Source organism: Alternaria triticimaculans, assembly GCF_023758025.1.
Source record: "Alternaria triticimaculans strain BMP 0046 chromosome Unknown scaffold_3, whole genome shotgun sequence".
Lineage (NCBI taxonomy): Eukaryota > Fungi > Ascomycota > Dothideomycetes > Pleosporales > Pleosporaceae > Alternaria > Alternaria triticimaculans.
Genome location: NW_026055960.1, coordinates 2,624,171 through 2,643,149, shown reverse-complemented (window position 1 = coordinate 2,643,149; position 18,979 = coordinate 2,624,171). Strand labels below are relative to the sequence as shown.

At 53.2% G+C, this 18,979-nt stretch overlaps 8 protein-coding genes across 8 annotated transcripts; 3 read left to right on the top strand and 5 right to left on the bottom strand.

Moving 5' to 3' along the window:
- Positions 1-149: 149 nt before the first annotated feature.
- Positions 150-1,274, top strand: J4E78_003576 (uncharacterized protein; the record flags this gene model as incomplete). The annotated part of the gene is made up of 3 exons (XM_049364214.1): positions 150-770; positions 849-1,062; positions 1,114-1,274. The coding sequence occupies 3 exons, from the start codon at positions 150-152 to the stop codon at positions 1,272-1,274; spliced, it is 996 nt and encodes a 331-aa protein (XP_049224879.1).
- A 3,212-nt stretch (positions 1,275-4,486) lies between these two features.
- Positions 4,487-5,673, top strand: J4E78_003575 (uncharacterized protein; the record flags this gene model as incomplete). The annotated part of the gene is made up of 2 exons (XM_049364213.1): positions 4,487-4,583; positions 4,634-5,673. The coding sequence occupies 2 exons, from the start codon at positions 4,487-4,489 to the stop codon at positions 5,671-5,673; spliced, it is 1,137 nt and encodes a 378-aa protein (XP_049224878.1).
- A 3,680-nt stretch (positions 5,674-9,353) lies between these two features.
- On the top strand, positions 9,354-10,384 carry J4E78_003574 (uncharacterized protein; the record flags this gene model as incomplete). The annotated part of the gene is made up of 4 exons (XM_049364212.1): positions 9,354-9,702; positions 9,744-9,939; positions 9,980-10,187; positions 10,241-10,384. 4 exons carry the CDS (start codon positions 9,354-9,356, stop codon positions 10,382-10,384), a joined length of 897 nt encoding a protein of 298 aa, XP_049224877.1.
- Positions 10,385-10,676: 292 nt separating this feature from the next.
- J4E78_003573 (uncharacterized protein) lies at positions 10,677-12,290 on the bottom strand (the record flags this gene model as incomplete). Its single annotated transcript, XM_049364211.1, has 1 exon — positions 10,677-12,290. One exon carries the CDS (start codon positions 12,288-12,290, stop codon positions 10,677-10,679), a length of 1,614 nt encoding a protein of 537 aa, XP_049224876.1.
- A 353-nt stretch (positions 12,291-12,643) lies between these two features.
- Positions 12,644-13,832, bottom strand: J4E78_003572 (uncharacterized protein; the record flags this gene model as incomplete). Its single annotated transcript, XM_049364210.1, has 5 exons — positions 12,644-12,850; positions 12,904-13,028; positions 13,085-13,188; positions 13,237-13,432; positions 13,484-13,832. 5 exons carry the CDS (start codon positions 13,830-13,832, stop codon positions 12,644-12,646), a joined length of 981 nt encoding a protein of 326 aa, XP_049224875.1.
- A 523-nt stretch (positions 13,833-14,355) lies between these two features.
- J4E78_003571 (uncharacterized protein) lies at positions 14,356-15,473 on the bottom strand (the record flags this gene model as incomplete). The annotated part of the gene is made up of 6 exons (XM_049364209.1): positions 14,356-14,535; positions 14,597-14,727; positions 14,781-14,875; positions 14,935-15,145; positions 15,195-15,430; positions 15,466-15,473. The coding sequence occupies 6 exons, from the start codon at positions 15,471-15,473 to the stop codon at positions 14,356-14,358; spliced, it is 861 nt and encodes a 286-aa protein (XP_049224874.1).
- A 458-nt stretch (positions 15,474-15,931) lies between these two features.
- J4E78_003570 (uncharacterized protein) lies at positions 15,932-17,022 on the bottom strand (the record flags this gene model as incomplete). The annotated part of the gene is made up of 4 exons (XM_049364208.1): positions 15,932-16,221; positions 16,275-16,375; positions 16,425-16,617; positions 16,668-17,022. 4 exons carry the CDS (start codon positions 17,020-17,022, stop codon positions 15,932-15,934), a joined length of 939 nt encoding a protein of 312 aa, XP_049224873.1.
- An 866-nt stretch (positions 17,023-17,888) lies between these two features.
- STS1 (Tethering factor for nuclear proteasome sts1) lies at positions 17,889-18,728 on the bottom strand (the record flags this gene model as incomplete). The annotated part of the gene is made up of 1 exon (XM_049364207.1): positions 17,889-18,728. The coding sequence occupies one exon, from the start codon at positions 18,726-18,728 to the stop codon at positions 17,889-17,891; it is 840 nt and encodes a 279-aa protein (XP_049224872.1).
- Between the last annotated feature and the right edge of the window lie 251 nt (positions 18,729-18,979).

The following is an 18,979-nucleotide window of genomic DNA, read 5'->3' as shown; positions in this document are numbered from 1 at the left end:
TGAGCCTAGCTCAGATTCTGACCGTGAACAGGACTACACGTGCGCAGCATAGCCCGTGCGCCGAATCTGAGCTTCAGACGGGGAATCTCAAAATATCCGCGGCGAACAAGCCAGCGCCGCATCTCCAACCCAACAACACCACGACCACAATGCCGCCCAAAGCGCCCCTCAATTGGGGTTTAATACCACCCTCCTTCCTCCTCCCCTCATCAGCGCGCTGCCTCCTCCAGCAAAATGCGCAACAAATCTCCTCAAGACCCGCCATCGCATACACATCGATCCGAACCATAAAATCTACCTTCGGTCCCAAACCCGACCGTTTCGCACATCACCCCGCGCGAGAAGCCCTCACCAGCACATCGACGGCCGCACTCGAGCGAAAAGCCCACAGCACGCCCCTGCGAACCGGTCTGCTCGCTTTGAAAAAGGGCATGACATCTATCTACGAGCCCGAAACAGGGAAGCGGACAGCATGCACAGTTCTGCAACTCGACCGTAATGAAGTCGTTGCGCATAAGCGGAGAGATATCAACGGGTACTGGGCTGTTCAGATCGGGGCTGGGCAGAAAGAAGCGCGGAATGTGACGAGGCCTATGTTGGGGCATTTCGCTGGTGCGGGCGTGAGTCCCAAGAGGTGGGTTGTTGAGTTCAAGGTTAGGGATGAGGAGGGATTGGGTGTGAGTGTAGGGGAGATGGTGGGTGCGGGGTGGTTTACAAAGGGGCAGTGGGTGGATGTCAAGGCGATAAGTAGGGGCATGGGATTCGCTGGTGTAAGTTTTGGATCTCTATCTGTTCTTGAGGACGGGTGATGCTAGTTGGGATGGAATGCTAACGGGTAATTTGTGCAGGGCATGAAACGACATGGCTTCGGTGGTCAACCTGCTTCTCACGGTCAATCGCTCATGCATCGTGGTATGGGTTCTGCCGGAGGTTCCCAGGGTTCGGGTTCTCGTGTGTTGCCTGGAAAGCGTATGGCGGGTAACATGGGAAACGAGAGTGTGACGGTCAAGAACTTGAGGGTGTTGCAGGTTGACGAGCCGAATGGTATTGTGGTTGTTCAAGGTATGATGAAAGTACGATTATGGATGAGTAGGTACTAATGGGTGTTTACAGGTTGTGTTCCTGGACCGAAGAACCAGATCATCCGTGTTCAGGATGCGAGGGGGAAGCCGTGGCCGAAGGGACCCATGTCGACGGCTGAGCTTAAGCCAGAGCAAGTTTTGGCTGAGGCGGGTGTGTCTGATGCTACGGAGGCGACGACAGTCAGTGCTTAGAAACACATGAACGAGAGGAGGAATGAGGCATTGTATCATATGACAAAGTGAGGTACTTTGGATTGTCTGGTTACCAGCATGCATTAGGCGGAGCAAGGCAATTGTACGATTGTGTATACGACGTGAATCCGTATTCGATGAACGAGATGTTACTGCAATGGTAGTGGTGTCGTCCCACCACACCTAGGAATGGAATAGGAAAGAACTATCATATTACCAAGTCGTTACACATTTACATCGTTTCGTCAAGCTTCATCCCATCATCCTCATGCACACCGTTCCCAATATCATTACCACATCTTCCCATACGCCCTCCCACCAGTGCCTCCCTTCTCAACACGAGCAACCCTAGCACCCCAGCTATCCTTTTCACAAACATCACTCCGCCCGTCATCGCTAGAAGCATAGTCACTTCCCTCCGCCACGCCATTCCCACCCCCACTAATCCGCTCATCATCCTCGCTATCGCTAGGAAGATAGTCACTCCCCTCCGCTACACCATTATCATCACTGTCACTCCTATACCTCCCAATCCCCCTCCCTTTTCTAACAGGTGTCCTACGAACAGGAGATGACATGTAAGGACTCCGGTTTCTTCCGCCCCTTACTGGTTCATAGGGACTTCTACTTCGACTTCTGCTCACACTGCGGAAGGCGCCGGGCATGGGGGCGTAGTCACTGCCGCTGTCCCGATGCCGACGGAATAGAGGTGGTGGTGAAGGTACTGCAGGAGGTGGCGAATGGTAATCTTCTGAGTCTACGGCTGTGGGGACGCGGGAGAGGCGGTCGGAGTGGGAGGAGCTGGGTCGAGATGCTATGTCTGACAATGCGGCTGTGGGGGCGCCAGGTCTGTGATCGGAGTAAGTTGCATCGTCGTCGTCGTCTGAGTATGTTGAACCGCGTCGGTGGCAGGAGTGGTCTACATGTCTTGGAGGAGGAGGCGGCGGAGCAGAGAAGCTGCTGGCCTGATGGAAGGAGCTGTCCGGATGGTGTAGACTGGGCCGGACAGATCGGGGATCTAGATTCCTTGCACGAGGCTCACGACGGTTGCGGCGGTTTTCCACCTCGAACCGGTCGTAAGATTCTTCTGAATCCCTCCAGCGAGTACGTTCGCTATGGTGTCTTTCTCGGTAATTGTGTGGACTTGGCGCGTAGTCATCTTCATCATCTCGCTCAGGGTCTGGGTATCGCCCGGAAAATCTAGCTTGGCGATTCACTGGGTTGCGTTTCGCCGGGCTGCCATCGCTGTAGGATTCGGTGTCGGACCGATCCGTTGTATGAGTGTGGAGCTGTTGGAAGCGGTCGAGAAATTGCTTTGCTTCGCGGTAGTTCTCGTGTGCCCTAGGGTTCAGGCGGGGTGGTTGGCTGAAGGAATCACTATTGCCCCAGCCTGCTTTTACCCTCCGATCTTCGGACTTGGCTTTGGGATGAGGAGCGTAGTCTGAGGGGGGACTATCACTGTAGTTCTCTCGAGGAGGGTGGCGGGTCGGTGAGCCATTGCCCAGGGAATCGTCTGTGTCATCGTAGCGAGACCCACGATCTTTCCAAGCATCTTTCTTCACTTCAGGCGTGGCTATGTAATCTTCGTCAGACTGAGAATCTTGTGCGATGCAGTCTGGATCTGAAGACTGAGCCCGATACTGTGGCCGCCCAGGTGGTCGTGGTTGATGCCTTGGGCGAGGCTGTGAGAAACCGTACACGTCCTTTGGTTCTCTTCTCTGCGTAGCGTATTCGGATGCCATATCCCGATTCGCATATCGCCTATGATTGGGGGGTAAATCTTCGTAGTATCCACGACGTGGGGTGTCGTAGTCCGAGCTCGAATCCGTGGGCGACGAGACGTAGTTTTCTGAATGCTGGGTATCCCGGTAACTACGCGGGACTTGGCCACTATATCTCGGTGCTGCACGGTGTGAGCTGCTCTGCTTCTGACGGCTTCGGCTGCTCTTGTGTGGTTGGTCCCACATGCTGCTGGGAAACGCGTGGAAGCACCACAATCTAGTGATTAGTTGACGTTGAGCTGCGCAATTGGGTTATGCAGTCTCGCAGAGGAGAGGTTCAGGCTGCGAGTCGCTTCATTTCGTTGTCGTGGCTAGCTACTGGAGAGTAGGGAAAGGCGTCATGCAGAACCACGTGGTGGGCGTCTAACCGCAAGTAAAACGCGCTAGTGTCGCATCGGACCAAGCCTCACCAGTCCGCCATCTTCGATGCTTCAACACCATCACCATCACAACCCGTCCGTGCGATGTTGTCTCCCACCACCCGTTCTATAGCCGGGAAGTAAACTTAAAGATGGAAAGTTTGCGCGTCCACCAACCCGGGAATCTTTGGTGGATGGCGCGCTTGCTAACCGTGACAGCTGACAGCGCTAACTGATCGCGTCACCACTGCAACCAACGACATTCGCAATGATGAAGAACGATTCAGGCAATGCTTGATTAGTCTTGTATTCTCCTCTTGTTCATCACATTTCATCTCTCGTCAGCCTTGCGCTCTCTGACAAACCTGGTTGCTGCTTGCAGATTCCACCTATCGGAACAATCATTCCTACAGAACCCTGGGATTTCGCAAAGCTCAGCCTCATGAGCCACAGACCAGGTCTTCTACCCTCCCGCAAGGGGCAGTCCTGTCATCTTATGTCGGATAAGCTTAATCAATATGTTTCCGTCGAGTCTGGCCCGGGCACGGTTTTGTGGAGCTAGTGGCTGCCCTGTTATGTTCATGAAACGACAACAGCGGGACTGCCGGGACTAGACTCGTTGCGAAGCTACTTCCGCAACGCCATTCTGTTTGTAAACGCCCGTCAAGCAACCTATCCATGGAAGCATGAGCACCAAACTACGCACTGCCGACATGTTCATGACTCTTTGGTGGTGGAAGTATCTTTCCGCCCGCTCCAGGCACTGGTATGCGCGTCCTGGCTTCTAGTAGCGATTCGAATTGTCCGATACCCACTGCCGTCGGTGATGAACGGCATCCAGGGTTCAGGTGCATGCTCGAAAGGAACATACCCCCGTAGGTAGAGTGAGTGGGGCGTGCTTCAAACACCAGCCAAGAATCCTACGAGATATAAAGGAACGGGTCAGCCACCGGATACCGTATCATCCAGTTCTTAGCATCATTCTCTCATTCTCTCATTCATCACCTGTCATTCTTTTCAGCAAACTGTGTTTGCTATCCATTCTTTATCTTCGACTCGATAACTTTCCACTATGAAGTACCAACTCTTCGCCGCCGTTGTCGCGGCTTTCGCTTCCAGCGTCAACGCTGCTGATGCCGTCAAGGGCGCTGCTGAGGGTTTCGCAAAGGGTAAGCATTTGGTGCTATATTCATCATCGCTCTATGCTAACACATTCCAGGTGTAACTGGTGGTGGCAACGCCGCACCTGTCTACCCGACCAGCACCGCTCAGCTCATCAGCTACCTCGGCGACGACACCCCTCGCACCATCGTCCTCACCAAGACTTTCGACTTCACTGGTACCGAGGGCAAGGCTACCTCCTCCGGTTGCCGCCCATGGGGTACCGGCTCCGGCTGCCAGATCGCCATCAACCAGAACGGATGGTGCGACAACTACCAGGCCAGCGCTCCTAAGGTTGGCAGCATCACCTACGACAAGGCCGGTGTACTAGGAATCACCGTCAAGAGCAACAAGTCTATCATCGGCCAAGGCACCAAGGGTGTTATGAAGGGCAAGGGTCTCCGCATGACTGGCGGCGTCAAGAACATCATTATCCAGAACATTCGCATTACTGAGATCAACCCTCAATACGTCTGGGGTGGTGATGCCATCACCGTCGACGGCGCCGACATGATCTGGATTGACCACGTCACCACCGACTTGATCGCCCGTCAGCACATTGTCCTTGGTAACACTGCTTCCGGCAAGGTCTCCATCACCAACAACGAGATCAACGGTGCCACCGCCTGGTCTGCTACCTGCGACAGCCACCACTACTGGGGCATGTACTTCACCGGTGCCAACGACATGGTCACCCTCAAGGGCAACTACATCCACCACACATCCGGCCGCTCGCCCAAGGTCGCTGGTAACACCCTCCTCCACGCCGTCAACAACTACTTCTACGCCAACTCCCAGCACGCTTTCGAGGCCGACTCTGGCGCCAAGATCATCGCTGAGGGCAACGTCTTCCAGAACGTCAAGGAGCCTGCTCAGTCTGGTCTTCCCGGCAAGGTCTTCGCTGTCGGCAACAACGGCGCTGCCTGCAAGTCTGCAATGGGCCGCAACTGCGAGCCCAACGTTTACGGTAGCTCTGGTACTCTTGCTGGCTCTGACACCAGCATCCTTGCTGGCATGAAGGGCAAGAACATTGCCGCTGCCGGCACTGCTGCCAGCGCTAAGAACGTCCAGCAGTCTGCTGGTTACGGAAAGATCTAAGCGAGTCTGATAGAGTCAGCTGTTGCTTAGGGGAGTGTGGATTCATCTGTTCTTGTAAATATCTTCTATTACTTCGTATATATCCTTTTGAATTGGAGATTTGTTTTCTCTCCACTGTTGAACTTGTCTTTGTGCCTTCTTTGTGACTTTCGCGTTGGTCCGTGGTGTGGGGCTGGAAACCTTTCTGCGACGTTGCGCTGTTAAGCGTTTGTTCCACGCACAGGTGGAGGTCAAAGTGAAGGCCAAGTTGATGTTCGCAATTGACGTGAAATGGCATTGTGAGGCGGGTCAGCTGTGGCTATCAATGTCTTGACGCGACTACTTTGCGAGCAAGCTTTGCTTCCTTCACCACACAACAGCTCTACTCGAGACCCATAATTATATAACAGGAACCTAGTAACACCGGCCTGATATCATGTCGTTCCCGGGCCATCGTACCCCGTCTGTCCCGCTTCTGCGTAATGGCGAAGATTGCAACATCATGTAAGATATCCTGCAGATATACCTGTCCAGCTGCTAACACCGAAGAAGTGCTAGACGCAACCAGTTGATGTCCCCGCTCTTGAAACTTCCAGTCGAGCTTCGAGTCAAGATTTACAAGTACACATTCACCGACTCCACCGTCCACATCTCGCTATACGAACCCAGTGGCACTCCTCGGCGACCTCCACCTAAATCTGCAGCTCTACTCTACGTTTCCCGCCAAATCAAGTATGAAGCCTTCTCTGTCTTCATTAGTACCTGCACCTTCGACATCACCTCTTGTTGGTTCTGGGATAGGCTTGTGAAGGTTGTGGGAGCTCACAACCTCAAGCTCATGACCTCGCTGTTGGCCATGCCAGGTTGTCTGCTCAGTCTCATAGAGCACATAGAAAAAGCTGATTGGGAGTTGCTCCAATCGCTACGGCATGTGAGTGTGCTTGTTGACCCGCAATATGAAAAGAGTTCGCAGATCTTACTCCGAGGAATACGTTGTCACTTTTCGAGGGAGATGCTGTGTGTCACTATTCAGGAGGTCGAATCAAGTGCGAATTGACATCGTTCTCAAGAACGCACGTAGGGTTGAGATCAAAGAGCAGATTCGAGAGTGGAAGTAACCGGTTCGTCAAGGAGCCTAGACCCAAAGTTTGTGGTTGCTTGGTCATAATCTAGCTAGCGGAGGAAAGCTCGAGTGGTAAGGGGTGGCTGTGTTATGTGTCAAGTCCGGCGAGATTGATTATCCGGGGCAAGTGGATTCCAGGAGCCGTGGGTCGACGATACCGACCTCGGGATGCAAGAGGTACTCAATAGATGCGATCAATGTCATGTTCACGGTAGTGTGAGACACCTGTCACTCAACACGCATTGTATGGAAATGATATTACGATGCAAGTGCAAAAGATGGAGTTGGCTCGCGGATGTAGCGCCGCCTAGACCATGAAGCACGTGCACTCACTGCGTCATCAACGATACAAACATCTCGAGGCTGGTCGTGCCAACCACCCAACCCCAGTTTCCCCGCTGCGTACCTGCATTTAACGTTGAGCCAAAAGTGGTGATGTATGTACGCAATGGGCCATGGTGTCGGATAGGCCGGCAAATCAGCAAGTACGTGAGTCTTGGCAATACCATCCACGGAACTCGGCTCGCTCCCTCACGGGGCTATGATGACGTTGTTCAACTTCAACTAGAGCTGCGTCCATGGGAACATTGCCAATCATAGTTGAATCTTCTTTACGCCCAGCCAGGCGACCAGCGGCGCGGACATGGAGCGCGTCTTTTCAGTTGTCAGAGGTTTCGGAGTCACTGCCGATTATGCGGTGAGTCCCGTGGCGCGAGTGGCTGGGACGCTATACAGACACGGCAGATACATCAGGCACTCTTCACGGCGCAGGCGGCGAGGGCCTCTGAAAGACAATCGTGCGACAGGAATGTTCTCATAATATCCAGTCGTTCTAAGTATTGCTATTGTCACGTCGATCACGCATAGCGCAGCCTAATACTGTCTGACATGGCGGTGCCAAAGGCGGGTCATGATGAGCGCCGAGCCCCGGACAAGCTTTTAGACATCCGCGCTGGTAGTTGGAACGGCGCAGCAGGGAACGGACGAGCGTCGCGCCTTATTTTAGGTAGGGCCATGCCCATGTCTTTACGGGCTGCCATTCCGCTTTCTGGAATCCGGCGATCACTTTCAGCGTCCTTCCCCGGTGTAGGACCGACTCCCAAACGACAACATGCTACGATATGACAATATCCTCAAATTCGCCCTCGTTCCGTCGATCGTCTTCCTCCTTCTCTCGGTAGTCTCGGTGGCGTTGACAACGCATTACTGGATCCTTACAGACTGGGTTATTCCTCGAGGTCTCAAAGTAGTAACAAGCGAGTTCAATGACCGGCTGCAACAATATGTCGTCGATGACACGATTGTCTATTTCAGAGAGTCGCCGACAGATGCCACTATTGTATCCGGATGCTTGAACCTGACGGCAGCCGTGGTGGCTCTTATTGCCTGGAGTACTCTGCGCAAACCAGACATGGACTCGCAATTCAATAGCGTATGTAACAACGATCTCAACCCGAAGAACTCACATTAATGTCCAGTAGAGCACACGTCGCTTCTGGATGCTCAGCATTGTCGTCACCACTATTGCTGGGTCTGCCACGGCTATCGCAGCTGTCGTACTTCACTACACCGAGCGAGGCGACGATAAGTGGGGCTGCACTTCCGAAAGGCTCATGATGAGTGGTCAAATGAACACCAACGTGTACTGCACGCGCGAGATGGCAACATGCAATTACCAACCCGGCTTTATCCCGAGGGGAGACCGTGAAAATGCCAGCGTCGCATGTGCCGAGGCGGTCAGTCACAGACAAGTACGCTGCGACACGACTCACTAACATCATCACAGGTTACCGTCAAGTGGTTGCAGATCGTCATGACCGTTAACGCGCTGATATTGCTGGTGATGTTCTCTCTGCAAGCATTCTTACGAAGAAAGTCACGACAAGCACGATTGAATGAACCAGTACCGGAGGAAAAAATGGAGGAAAGCAGCTAACATCCTATTACCCGTTCGACACTTACGATATGATTACGAGACTTCATGACACATTCCTTTGCTATTCATTCTCACTCAAGCGTTGCATCATTGGAGTTTGGGCTACCGCCTGGGAACATTCTTTTGTAGCGGACGACAGCATCTAGGACAGGACAGGCGGCTACATGACGTCAGTGTCTCGCGCAGTCTCCTGTCAGAATGGCTGTTGGAATACACATACACTTATACACTGTGGGTTCCGTATATCATAATATACCTTGATCATACACAGACGCTCATACGATTTGGTTTATGCATATCAAAAGTGTACCCTGGATGTATACGCTGCGCTACAAATGTTTCTGTAAGAGATGGAAAGGCACTGTATACCTTCAGGGTGAGGTTTGGTGTAACGTTCAGTGCAAGGGGAGCGGCGCTTGTAAGCTACAAGTTGACCGGATGAAAGGTGAAACAAATAGGTGAGGTGAGCGATGAAGACGGTGAGGACAGTGTCGCGTCGTGCCTGCCTCTTGGGCATGAAGCACGTGGCTGCTTACGTACTCACTGCTCCTTCCCCCAGCAACACCGTTTGTTTGGAGGCAGAGCGCAACTTAGGTAGATTTTTTCTTCTGACTCCTCTGCACCACAGCCGAACCTCTCGTCATGGCCCCCCATCCCCTCTTCCCCAAGCTCGAGGCGGCCGTCCTCGTGGACGGTCGCCCCGTCAAAGAACATGCTGACCGAGAAGATGCTAACTCCGAAAGCAAGGTCGTCTACATCGAGGCCGAAGCGGGCGAGCAGTTTGGCGTCCGTTTCTTCATCCCCGGCTACGTCTTCGACCGCCACTCCATCAAGGTCATTGTCAACATCGACGGTGTTGACATGCGCAAGTTCATCTTCGAGCGGCACAAGTACAACCTCTACGGCATCACAAGACAGGTCAACGACAGCAGCGCGCTCATCGGTCACAAGTACCTCGGCCAGCGCTTCCGCTTCGCTGATCTCAACACCCGTAAGTCTAGCCAGTGAGCATTGGTGCCACGCCGCTAACAGATTCAGATGATGACAACTACGAGATTGACCACGCGCTTTGGAAGCAGCTGAAATGGACTGGCAACATCTCAATCACCTTTCACCGGGTCACTAACGTACGCTTCGCCCGCGCGTGGAAGGACGTGCCGTCCATGCGAGAGTACGACGAGGTCCCCGAGAAAGCACTGAAAGGCTCGTCCGTCTCGCACAAGACAACGTATGTATAGCACAACACCCTCTCTGTGAAGCGCTAACAGTTCTGGAAGCCTCGACCCGCTGCACCGCATTGCACCCGTTACATTCATGGACGCAGACTATGTCGACAGCCCTTCCCGCCCTCTTGCTGAGATCGAGTTCCGGTACCGGTCCAAGGAAGCTCTCAAGTACCTGTCCATAATCCCCCGCACACCTAGCCCAGAGCCCTTCAAGGAAGATGTGTCGGAGGAGAAGGTGCAGAAGATCTACGTAAGTGTTCTTCATTACACCTTGTCAAGACGCAAGCTTACAGAACACTACAGCTCAAGCACGAGGAGACCCAGTCTCGTAAGCGCGAACACCCCGATGACGACCATGACTACGAAGACGTGGAGATGGTAGAGGAGCGACCCGCGAAGCGACGCTGCTTCCCCACCAGCACCGACGAAGTCATCTCGCTCGACTGAGGACACTTCAAAGGCACATCATGGCATCGTACAGCAGGCAGCGCGCATGGAATGCTGAATACGGAGCATTTACTGGATACGAAGTTTTCACTGGAACAGTACCGTGAACTACAAGCAGGCTCATCTACCGCCCGGGTTCATGTTCACTAGCATAGCATGGGATACTGAGAGTCTCATCTTGAATTGATTGCCCATCCTACCATCGTCGGTACTCTCCTTGGTGTCCTTCTATGTTCCCATTCTACCGTGCCGTCCTTCTACAGTCTCGACGCCTCTTCTCTAAAGCCAGAGGTCAGGGCGCCGCAGCAGCCCCAGGCCCAGCCTCAGCATCAACATACGGCACCAGCGTCTCCCTAACATTCGTCAACCGCTCTAGCACATGCCCCACTCTAACCACATCCTCATCTTTCGTCGCCCGCCCAAAGATATACGCCGAAAACGGTACCCCAGGCGCTACATTAACCAACCCATTCCTCGCGTCCTTCTCCACAGGCGTATCTCGCGGGAAAACACCCATAGGCACACTCATAACCGGACTTCCCGCTTTCGCAGCAAAGCTCTGCATGGCAACACTCAACGTAGGCACGAGCATGACATCGCAACACTTCCTACACAACGCAGCGTCGATACCGCCTTCGCCCGTGTAGTACTCGTCTCTCACCAGCATGTTCTCGTAAAGCAGATTGCTCGGATCAGAAGCCTGTGCTCTCTCCAGACCCTCGACGTTCCGCTGTGGGAATTGCTCCGCTGGGTGCCCTTTTGTGAACGCGATGAGATCTTCGAGGTTACGCACGTCATGTGGGTTTGTGGCGAGGGAGGAGAGGTAGTCGTTTATTGCGACCTTCATATCTGTGTTTAGGACGATGTCTTTGGCTTCTTGCGGGAGAGCTTCCCAGCCCTTTGCGCCGGTGACAGTGACGTTGCGGGCGATGGTTGCGCCGGCGCTTTCTAGCAGTCTGAGCGTTCTTTCGAAGGCTGTCTTCTTGCAGGCGGGTAGATTTTGCATGTCGGACAGGGAGCTGGGGATACCGACTCGTATGCCATGGAGATGGGGAATTGAATTTGCAGTGCTGAGATCTTGCACTATTTTCTGTCTCGTTTGGGCGGGGAGGTGATCGCTGTATTGAACCATACCGATAAGAAGGAGCGCAGCATCCGAGACTGTTCGCGTGAGGACACCCACCGTATCCAGTCTCTTAGACGCATGTATGAGACCTTCAGAGGACAGCAAATTCCGCGTCGGCTTGAACCCCACAATCCCAGATTTCTCCGCCGGAGAAACAATCGAGTAGCACGTCTCCGTTCCCAGCGCCGCAAAACACATACCCAGGGCAACAGCCACCGCACAACCCCCCGAACTCCCACTCGCTTTCATACCAGGATAGTAGATCCCCGTTGTCTGGCCTCCTCTTCCACTCCAGCCAGAGCACCCGCTCGTGGAGCGGAATCCAGCCCATTCGGCCATGTTTCCTTTGCCCAGGATTACCATTCCTGCTTTTCGCACTGCGCTTACGACGTCGGCTTCGTGTGATGGTTTGGCGCCGACTAAAGCCATGCTGCCGCATGTTGTGGATGTGGCGTCGAGAGTGGGTATGTTGTCTTTTAGCAAGATGGGTATGCCGTGGAGGGGGCCGAGGGGGCCTTTTGAGAGGCGCTCGGCATCGAGGTGTTGGGCGGTGGATGTAGCGTCGGGGTTTACTTCTGCTACGGCGTGGAATTTGGGGTTTGTTTCGCGGATTCTGGTTAGACAGGCTGATGTTAGGTCGACGGCTGTGAAGAGGCGGTTTTGGTAGCCGGTTTGGATTGTGGGGAGCGTGAGTTGGTCTATACGTGGGGTGTTGGGTTGTGTGTTGGTGGGTGTGCTGGCAGACCTGCTGGCCGGTATGTTGATGTATGGGGTCACCATTCTAGAGTTATCCTAAACCTGGTTCTATACAAGGTATTTCAATATTGCGAAAGTGGTGGGAACGTTATGTATTCAGGTCATTCGCTGTGCGCTCTACTACAGTCTTACTGGCCCCAAAGGACTGGTTGGGGGCTCCTTTGTCGGATATATACTGTGTAATGTTACAGCGTTCTTGAATCTCGGTGCACATTGACGCCAGTCATTCACCATCAGAACCGGGCCTGAGTGACTGACAAAGAAGAGTCGATGTCGAGATATGCGTGCGTGAAGTTAAGGCTATGATATGATTTAGATTCTTGAATGACCCTTACATAACTGACGTATCGACCGTCGATATATATTTTTCACAGTTCTCAGTCCAACACAATGACTTCGGTTTCATCGCTTGGCATCTGTCTGACACGTTCAAGCTTCCTCTTCTTGCGCAGATCAACTGAACGTATCTCGATGAAGTCGTCGTCGCAAGCTATGGCTCGACTGTCGACGTTGTGGTCGTCGCCTGCCACGGTGGAGGTATCGGAAAGCTCGCGCTTCATGCGTACACGGGTCTCTTCTTGATCCTAGTTGATATCAGCATGTAAATTGGTAGGGTGGGTAATGGAGACGATCCTACTCTGAAGCGGCGGACGATAGACTCTAGTTGTTCCCTGTTCAACTGCCCGAGCACCATATCATCGCTGTCGAGAACGTCGACTGGATCAGGCGTACGTTCGATTATGTGAAGGTCTTTGAGCGCAGCTGTAACGCCAATAGTTAGTGTTTGCTTTCTGTTGACCCATATCTACGAAGCTTACCGAGTGAGCGATAGTAGAAGTGGAATGTCGCAAACGGTTCTCCGCCATCAGCATAGTCCGCATCGTAGTACTGAATCTCTTCTGTGGGCTCTGTATCGCCGAGACTGCGATTTTGTTAGCTCGTAGTGACATCCGTGTAGGGTTATACATACACTGCCTGATGCGACAGCGACTCGCCCTTAATAGCCTTCTCGTTGACCGCATCCAGCTTCTCCAACTCCTTCTGTACAAAGACCATCTTTGGATTGCGTCTTGCGTTGTCGAGGAAGTAGAACTCGCAAGTTATGATGCCGATAGGCTGTAGTTTGCTCTGCATGTCTTCTGGGATGCGCCCCTCGCTGTACTCCCCTGCACCTCTGTTAGTATACCGTCGTTCAATGGGAAGTGGAGATGACTTACTGATATCAAGCGGCGAAAAGCGATAGTGCTGCGTGAACCAGTCCTTCCCATCGTTCGATATCGGTCCAGAGCTGACGTGGCCATTTGCGTCGTACAGCTCGTCGGGGCGAATAAGCGGCTCATCAACATCCTTGCCGTCGATGGTGACGATCATAGACACAGGACGGTCGACGGGGAACGGCGCCTTGAAAGAATAGTGAACTTCGAATGTTGAGTCTGACTTGGCTTCGATGTAGCTTTCGGAGATAGCTTCCGATACGGTGGTATGGCGGTCGATGTACTCGCGAAGCGGGTTGCCATCAGCTTGGACATGAACTTCGAGCCCGGGAGCCTCATCGACGATTGCCATTGCGGAAGGTGCGACGGTATTAGAATATGAGAGAAGTAATGATGGTAAGAGGAAGTTGTGATAGGTCTATGATGCGTAGAATATGTTGAAGGTGTGTTCTGATAAGACTTCACCTTGACTGAAGATGTTGGTGTTGGAGCGCAGAAGCTGAGGTGAAGGCGATTATTGATAGGTGAGAGACGATAGTCTAGAAGTTCTCGGCTCCGACGCGTCACGAAAATCGCGCGCTATAGTACGAGAGGTGAACGTGGCTGCCGCGTTGGTGGCTCCTTCCCTCCAAGTAACCTCAGATTTGGCGCAGATTCTAGCGCCCCAGACGAACAAAGGGAGTAGAATGGAAAACCAGAATGTTAAGATAGGCATAAATAGATGGATACGAAATAGGAAATCATCCGATAATGCTACTAGCAGTGCCACGAACGATGACGATCAAGCGATCGTGCCCAGGTGTTCACGCCAGAAGCACGCGAATTTCTCAAACTTGCTTAATGTATCAGTCCTTCGACTCGCATGAGGGATGCGCTCAATCATCAAGAGCCACGACCTCATCATCAGGACCAGGCATGCGACGTACCCTCTTCACGATCGGATGTGCCGGCTGGCTGCCGATCCACTCGACCTCATCACCAACTAGGGTATCCTCACTGCCTTCTCGCTCTTCCTCGCGTTCGCGCTTGATAGTGATTGCTTTATGGTTCTTCTCCTGTTTGATGATCAGTAAAGGACTCAGGAATCGCATGCCTCCAACCTGAGTTGCGACTTACGCGCATGCGTATAACCACTGCTCTCAACTCTTCCTCGGTCATGTCTTCCGGATCCCTGTCTTCAGCCTCTGATTCTGGCTCCGGAGATGGGCTTGGGGTACGCGGGATGATGCCGATGGACTTGAGCGCATCTGGATTCTTGTTAGCTATCAACACGACTGAGCTATGTACGCATGCTACTGACCTGTCGACCTGTAGTAGAACGTGAACGTTGCAAAAGGCTCGTTCTCAGTCGTCTTGACCTCGTTGTAAGTGATGGTATCACGTTGCTCGGGAGCACTAAGTCTGGTGGTCATGTCAGCGATTGTTGTTCTCCATGATGAGTGAAAATGACATACCTAGTCTGATGCGAGAGCTGATCGCCCTGCATGGCAGCCGCCTTGTGTAACGCCTTCTCGCTGAGGACATCAAACTCGTTGCTGGTAAGCTGAGGTACTTCTTCTGGTCTCACTGCTTCGAGATGCTCGATGAAGTAGAAGTAAAGCACGATGCGACCAACGGGTGACAGCTGATCCGCGAGGTCCTTGGTCATCGGGGTGTTGGTCTCGTCTATGTAATGTCAGTCATATTGAAGAGCTAGCTAGACGTAAAGGCTTACCAGTTCTCAGCTCAGCGAATTGGAAGCCCTGGGTGAAGCTGTGCCCCCCAGTCGATGAAGTCGATCGCGAGCAAAGGTATCCCTCGCACTCTTCCTTTCCACCCCACTCGACGAATGGTGCTTGCACGTAGTTACCGTCTAGCAATACATCCATTTGCACTGCGGAGGGCGGGGTGAAAGGCGGACGAAACAAATAGCGAATGGAGAAGTTGGCAGCTGGCGGCGCTTCGATATACCTGGACGCCGAGGTCGCAACGCCATCATCTTCGACGATTCCATGTTCGTACTCTGGTAGTGATGCCGCGTCGACCTCGATAGTGACTTCAAGACCTGGGATACCCGTTGCGATGGCCATTGCGATGGATTGAAGAGAGAAGAGAAGAAGATGCGAACGGCTGAGTAGACAATGTCGCTAGAGGACGATTAGAGGGACCAGCCACAAGGATCGCGCTCACTTGAGGCTCACAGCTGCTTAGGTGAGAGAGGTGACCAATCTACAAGCCCACAAAACAACTGAGAAAGACGCTGGAATGAGGAATTTCGAACTAAACCTTGCTTGTACTCAAGGTGACTACGATAAGACCACTCCGCGGTAATCTGCGCTAGAGTCAATCCGTTACGCCTTATTTATACGCCAGCAATTAGAACAGCGCCGCAGAAAGCTAGAGAGCCTTCGAAAAGAACGAAGAGAAAAGCCACAAATCTGCCAGGACCATGGTATATGCACCGATCCATCCCTATGTCAGATCGATAATCTCGGCACCATTCTCATCGAGAGTAACGGGGAGTCGTCTGCGCTTGGCGGATAAGAAAGTCACTTCGTCATCGTCATTATCCTCGTTGACGATGGTGCTGCTTCGTTCCCGCTTGATACCCTCTCGCTTGATGACTGGAGCGGCGTCTCTCTGCTCACGCTGGAGACGAAGGAGCTCACGAGATTCTTCCAAGGTAAGGGTGTTGATGTCGCGTTCTTCGAGCGGTACCGGGCTAGGAGTTCGTGGGATGACGAGGAGGGATTTGAGAGCAGCTAAATGGCATCGGCATTAGTAGAAATACGGCGACCACGAAGAGCTCACACACCTCTCGAGCGATACTTGAAAGTGAACTCTGCAAACGGCGTTTCGTCGATCTTCGTGGTTTCAATCGTGCTGTACGCCTGCATGACTTCTCGCGCGCCGTAGCTAATCCCAGTGTAAGTATTTGTGAGTATTGGGAAAGACACTCGCTGACCTAGCCTGATGGGATAGCGCACTGCCTTTGAGGGCTTTCTCTGGCACAACACCCAGATTCTTGTCCTTCCGTACCGTGACCGGGGTTTTGTATGTTGCGCCAGCTGTCACCCAATAGAAGCGCACAGATATATCACCCACCCTATGGAGCTTCTTCTTCAGTGAGTCCTTAAATGTGCGTGGATCACCGTCGTCTGAAGTGAAAGTTAGCAACTAGTTGACTCAAGAAACAGAGAGACGAAACCATTAATTTCGAGCTGCGAGAAGCAGAACTTCCTTAGATAGTATTCGCCATCTTCGAATGCGCGCGATCCCTTGAAGGTATACGCATTATTCCAGCGAACTGAACTGCCAGGGTTGAAGACACTACCAACCGCATATTCACCGTCGACGTTCAGTTCCGAGAGAATACTGTGGCGAATACTGAATCCAGGAGAGAAGCAGTATTTGACCTCAAAGTTGTCACCAGACGAGGCCTCGATGTACTTGGTGACCTCGTCATCCGAAGTTTGATCATCGTCGTCGACATACTCTTCAAGCTGAGCGCCCTTGACGAAAACCTCGACTTCGAGATTAGGATGCGCTTTGGTGATCGCCATTCTTAAAGACAGCGGCGGGGTGGAGCCGGAGACGAACAAAAAGGGCGGTTGGTGTCAAGAGGGAAAGAGATCTCTGGCGGCGTCTATGGCCGCGAGAGATCTGTAGTGGTGAAAGTGAGGATGAGACGTGACAGGCACGGCGCGCTGAAAGTGGAGGTGCGGCCTCAGGTCCGGGGTCGTGATTACCGCCGTGGATTCGCGCCGCGGCGCTAACGCGCGTTGCCACGTGAAAGTGCCAAACAATGCGCTTGAAGGGAATGAGCATCCCTATGTACCAGTGAGCAACGTCGAAGGACTGCGAAAATCATATTGAAGTCAGTCAGTATATACACAAAAAAGTCTATTCATCTCCATACTCCAGTCCCGTCCAGCTTTCCACCCACCTATATACCGTCCATCCATTCCCATCCGCTCTGTTAGTACCGAGCATGGTATCATTCCTCCTTCCCCCAAGTAACAAAGTGAAAGGAAAGAGTGCAATCCGTCGCCGCACAGTAACCCCTAAATCGGGTACATGACTTGTAATAATGACAAAACATTACGCCCCCAAAACAGGCGAGAACAGGAATGCACAAAAGATCAGAGGTTTGGGGTCTTCTTTGTGGTGGATGTCGCAACCGGTACGCCAATGCAATGATGGAACCGCCCTGCCATATGCTGTTGTTGTACGTGAATAAAGACTGAAAGGAAACGCTATGCAGTCGTTATCATGGGAATATGCCTCCATGCAATGGTATCATTCGCGGGTATGGATTAGGCCGTAATTGTTGGAAGATCACCATGGTAGTAATGCTGTGATGAATGGGGACTGTGGTGTGGCGAAATGGTGATGACGGTCGATGTTCAAAGGGCGTTGCTGTGTCGATCTACCATGCGCCTATGCTTGCGGGAGAGCCAGTTCCGTAGTTTCCGCTCAGCAGCTGCTGGCGGATGGACATGGCATCATTGGACCCGCCGGCGGCGGGATTGGGGGTCTCTGCGCCCATCCAGCCGAGTCCTCCACGCAACTCGTTGACTGCCTCCTGCATCTTTCCGCCCGAGATCTCATTGTGTTTCGCAATCTTCTCGTCCCATCCGCCGTATTGGAGCTGTATTCCACCCGCCTTCTTTGCTGCCTCCTGGATGACCATCGCCCACGCCTTGGCCATCTCCTCGTACGCCTCTTGCTTGTGACGGTTGTGTTGGTACGTATCCCAGTTGGGTAGCCGATGGATGATCTCGGTGGCGCCGTCGAGGAAGGCGAGCGATGTGGCGGGCTGATGTTCGTGCGGCGGGAGGAAGTGAGGTGTGAAGTCTTTGAGGGAGTCGAGCAGTTCATCGAGTTGTTGCCGCACCCTATTGTATGCATAGTCTGATGACGCACGGCCGCCAAAGGGGAAGGCTGCCTGGAACGCGGCCTCGTACTTTGACAGGACTTCCAGCGTTGACTGTATGCTTGGCCGGGGCGCGGTTGTGACGACTTCGTTGCCGATGTCCGGGTGGCGCTGGCAGATGGACTGCAGCAGGTTGCGCATCTCGTCGGGGCTGAGCGTCTCGAGGAGGCGAGGGAGCGGGAGTGGGCGGCCGGAGATGTTGGTTCGCATGCGCTTCATGCCTCGTGGCGCGGGTCGTGGGAGTACGGCGGAGGATGTGGTGGGCGATGCACTCATGCGGTCGTCGTCGCCGACGCTGCCATCGTCCTCGGCTTTCCGCTTGCGGCCAGTCATGGCGGCGGAAGGGGCGTAGGCTGCGTGAGGGTGAAAGTTAGTGGCTGACATGGAGTTGAGGTGTTGCGAGCAGCGAGTGGACGTACGGTTGCGGGAGGGAGAGCGGCGGTTGTTGTTCAAGAGATGAGGGGGCGTGAATGTCTGCTGGTACTGCACACTCATGACGAGAAAGGGCCCGCAAACGCAGTGATTTCGCACGCCTGCTTTGTTGGGAGCCGGATAGCGATGTCTGGGTGGTGATGCAATGGGCG